At 36.7% G+C, this 5,000-nt stretch overlaps 1 protein-coding gene across 1 annotated transcript in view; it reads right to left on the bottom strand.

The window, feature by feature from the left end:
- The window catches only part of LOC106872988 (solute carrier family 75 member 1), a 92,285-nt gene that overhangs the window by 25,489 nt on the left and 61,796 nt on the right, over window positions 1–5,000 (bottom strand). Inside the window, exon 7 of the mRNA XM_089339706.1 lies at window positions 3,115–3,211. Coding sequence (XP_089195832.1) covers window positions 3,115–3,211 — 97 coding nt within the window. The remainder of the gene's footprint in view (window positions 1–3,114; window positions 3,212–5,000) is intronic.

The following is a 5,000-nucleotide window of genomic DNA, read 5'->3' as shown; positions in this document are numbered from 1 at the left end:
AAAATGCGAGCAGTCATATAACTCCCCTACACCAAGAAACCTGTTCTGTCCTGGCCCCTTCTCTCATGCTTTAACCCCCTCATCTCTTAACATGAAGCTGCCTTCCTCAGGGGTCATTGTCTTGCCAGCTGCAAGGCAACCCCACTAGTGTTGGTGCCACAAAAACAAGCACTCACAACATACTGTGAAATAGTTGAGATTAGAAAGGGTATCCAGTCATAGAAACCATGCCAAAGCAGACATTGGAGCAAGCATGATACAGTTCTTGGACCCATAGAATCAAGTCAAACTGTCCAACCCATACCAGCATGGAGTAGTGATGTTAAATGACGAAAGGAGGAATAAGATGAGGCTCCAGTTGGGAGTAATCTTAATTCATTTATGTTGAAAACGCCTCAAAGAAAAACAAGATGTGTTGAAACCAATATTGTTATATTTTGGAAGTCACACTAATAAACATTATAAACCAGTTGTTATTTGTCCATATTTCTTTTCCCACATGAAACCTGTGACTTTCCTAATGGGTATCTATTTTCAATGGCATCTGAAAAAATATACACCCATTAAGAAGGCCATAGGTTTAGTGCTGTGAAAATATTTTGGAGGCAAGAAATATTGACAAACAACAACCGGTAAGTGTCTTTATAGACATTGTCTCATCCTTCCAAAATATAAAGACAAAAGTAATATCCTCTTAACCCTTTAGCAATTAATCTGGCCATATCTGGCCCAAATAAGTTGTTGTATGTTCAAACTGACCAGATCCAACCTCTCACGTCTACCCTGTAATGTCATTCTAAAAATATATAATTACATCATCAAAATCTCAAAGCTATGAGATAATGCCTGACAAATTCAAAACAATGTGACTAAACAAGCATTACATTTAACAGAGCAATCTGAATGCTAAAGGGTTAAAGATAGTCTTTTATTCAAGTCATGTCAAACTGAATTTTTATTTTCTTCTCCTGCTTTCAACAATTAATTCACCAGCAGACATTGAGTACATTAACCCTTCTGATCCCAACCTGCCTGAGACCACCCTTGGTTCTATGACACAAACTTGCTGTTTTAAATTGTTCCTTCAAAATTGTATGTTAACCCATTAAGCATTCAGATTCCTCTGTTGAATGTAATGTTTATCTATTTAAATTGTTTTCAATTACTTGCGCATTACCTCATAGCTTCGAAATTTTGATGGTGTGATTGTTTAGTTTTAGAACGACACTGTAAGGTAGTTCTGAGACGCTGGATCTGTCCAGTTTGAATACTAAAAGGTGAATTTATATTCCAGATACCAGCTTAATAATAATGACAAAGTTATTTTACTAAATTCTTCATTATTTAAAAAAATGAATTAAAATAAAGGCACTATATGTTAAGAGAAATATGATAATAAAGGGGTTAATATGTGACCTATTAGATATCTTCATGCTCCTTTGGTTAAATTTCTAAGAGGCATAAAACTGAAGACTATTAATATCAAGAATTCTAGAGATTGTTAAACAAGGCCTTTATTAATCAATAGTTTTGCTCAAAGCTAAGTATTATCTTTAATAAATTTAATAATTCCTACATTGGAATTACATTAAAGTACAGGTAAGTTGTGGAAGAGGGGGACACAGGAAGATGTGGGACGAAGTACTGAAGGCTGATCTCAAAAATGCTGAGCTTTACAAAGGAGAGGAGAGAGGACCAGTATATGTGGTGCCTTACTGTACACAGGAAGACCCACTCACCACAATATTGAACTGAGATCCTAAAACCAAAGTGCTGTGCAAAAAGTATTGGTGTGGGTGTTGGTGCCATGTAAAAAACACTGGTGCTGGTGCCACATAAAAAGCACCCAGTACATGCTATAAAGTGATGGGCTTTAGGAAGGGCATCCAGCTGTAGAAACCAATCTAAAACAGACTGTGGAACCTGATGCAGCCCCTGGCCTTGCCAGTTAGTGTCAAGCCATCTAACCCATGCCACCAGGGGAAACAGACGTTAAATGTTGATAATGATGATGATGGTGACAAGTGAAAACATTTTTTTTCCTTTTTTCATCGTATGCAAGACAGGGTTGTGTGTTTAAGAAGCAACATCAAAATCACATGCTTTCAGGTTCAATTTCCACTTCATAACACTTTTGGCAAATGCTTTCTACTCCAGCCTTGAGTTGACCAATGCTTTGTAAGTAAAATTTGGGAAACTGTACAGAAGCCCTTCATATGTGAGTAGGATAGGCGAGTGTGAAAGTGTGTATGCAATATTTCATGCAATAAATTGGTAGAATTACTAAGTGGTTGAAAAAAAAGGGACATGTATGTGTGTGTATATACATATACACACACACACACTTACATGCTCTCACATACACATGCAAGCGCACCTTCATTTTGGGATTACCACTACTTTATTATCTCCCCTTCTTCCTAGCTCTCCTGTCTGACCACCTCTGGTGCAGGTAGCCACCATGATTGACCGCTAGCCACTAAAGCTTTTTTTTATTCTCTCTCTCTTTATTTCTCGTGTTCCTTTCTCTTGAAGAGTGTAGGCTCGAAACGTAAAAGATGTTCTCACCTTCCCAAGCGTTAAACTAATACACCTGTTTGTTGTTTATACACCTGTCTTCGTCTTTTGTAAATTCCAACTATATATATATATATATATATATATATATATATATATATATATATATATATATATATATATATATATATATAAATTGTAAATGCAAAAATAAAAACAAAAACACAAAGGATTCTGCGGTACACGTGTTTCAAGCTTTATAGTTGTTACATCAGTGTAACACTGATGTAACAACTATAAAGCTTGATACACGTGTACCGCAGAATCCTTTGTGTTTTTGTTTTTATTTTTGCATTTACAATTTATTCATTCACCTCAACCACGAGCTGGCATACACAGGTGCTTACAATTGTCAAGTATTACCTCTAACATTTACTTTACTTATATATATATATATAGATAGATAGACAGAGAGAGAGGGAGAGAGAAAGAGACAGATAAATAGAAGGAATCATCATCATCATCGCATGGAAGGTGGACATTAAATGGCGATGATGATATATATTTGTTGATGTTGTTAGATTAAGTTGGCATTACCAGTTTCTCTGAGAGGTCGTACAACAGAAAACCGGAACAAAGACATAGGGTTCAGCAGATGTGAGGTTTGTCTCCAACTTGAGGACAAGGACTTAGCCTAAAAAAAAACACAACAACAATAAATTTAATCACAATTAACATTATTAAATTTTATGAAATATGACAAAATTTTATGTGTCCGTGTGTGTGTGTGTCAGCCATTTTTCTTTCTTCTCCTAACTTGTGTTTCATTCTTTCTTCCTATTGCAGCTGGACAAGGAAAACGTATTCTTGTCTGTCTTCTGTCCAAGCTTGTTTCTTCCTGTTTGAACCACAACCTTGTTTAGGCTTAGCAGCCCTTCCTGTTTTCACAGTCCTGTTTTTGTCACCAATTTTGACCCTCTGCAAAATCCCAAATTTAATTTAATTTGTTTTGCAGGAGCAGCTGTTTTATCGAAGGCATATCTTGTCATGAATTACTCGAAATACGGATTAGAAAAACAGCCGACAACTGATGAAGGGTCGTTCTTTGTGTTGTTTGTCTTGTTGTCCATTTGTTTCTTTCGTTGTTCGCAAAATAAGTTCATATTCCATGTCCTCATATTTCGTATTTTTTGTTGTTTACATTTTGTGACATCCTGTGCCCACATATGCATATGTATATACGTAAATATGTAAGTATGTACATATACATATGTATATATGCATATATATATATATATATATATATATATATATATATATATTAAGGTACATAGAAGCAGATGATCTGGAACTGGAGACCCAGAAGGAGAATCCAAGTAAATATCATGAGGCTTGGCACCAACTGGTTGGATCCAAGTGAGTAGGCTCTTGTAATTTGTGTGGATATATATATACGAGGGGGTCTTGAAAAGTTCCTGGTTTTAAGGGCATTACCAAATGCCTCGTTAGAGGGCTTCGAAAAACTGAAAGACCCCTGCAATAAATGTATAAATCTGAGAGGAGAATACATTGAATAAAATCATAATTAACTTACCCTCCTGTATTTTCTTTTACCTAAAGCCAGGAACTTTTGAGCACTCCCTCGCGCGTGTGTGCACGTGCGCACATTTATGAATGTGTGCATTTGTGTGTATGAAAATATCCTTACGTACATAAATATATTACAAAATCTCTCGATGTTATGGGTTCAGCGAGGACAGGAAAAAAAAATCCAACCAAATAGACGATCAACAACACATTCACATTAGTGAATGTATATTTGTATTTATTTATTTATATTTTGAGCGTGGCCGTTGCCAGTACCGCCTGACTGGCTCCTGTAGGATTTTCGAGCGAGATCGTTGCCAGTGCCCCTGGACTGGCTTGTGCGGGTGGCACATAAAAGACACCATTTCGAGCGTGGCCGTTTTCGTGCGGGTGACACGTAAAAGCACCCACTACACTCTCTGAGTGGTTGGCGTTAGGAAGGGCATCCAGCTGTAGAAACTCTGCCAAATCAGACTGGAGCCTGGTGTTGCCATCCGGTTTCACCAGTCCTCAGTCAAATCGTCCAACCCATGCTAGCATGGAAAGCGGACGTTAAACGATGATGATGATGATGATGATGATGATATATGCATATATATATATATATATATTATCATTATATATATATATATTCATTTCTACTCTAGGCACAAGGCCCGAAATTTTTGAGGAGGGAGCCAGTTGATTAGATCAACTCCAGTACACAACTGGTTCTCAGCTTATCGACCCTGAAAGGATGAAAGGCTAAGTTGACCTTGACAGAATTTGAACTCTGAACATAAAGACAGATGAAATACCGCAAAGCATTTCGCCTGGCATGCTAACGTTTCTGCCAGCTTGCCACCTTAATATATATATATATACATATATATATATATATATATTATATACATATA

The sequence above is a fragment of the Octopus bimaculoides genome, chromosome 22, assembly GCF_046866305.1.
Source record: "Octopus bimaculoides isolate indiv1 chromosome 22, ASM4686630v1, whole genome shotgun sequence".
Classification (NCBI taxonomy): Eukaryota; Metazoa; Mollusca; class Cephalopoda; order Octopoda; family Octopodidae; genus Octopus; species Octopus bimaculoides.
The sequence above is the reverse complement of the archived record's forward strand: the minus strand, read 5'-3'. Positions and strand labels throughout refer to the sequence as shown.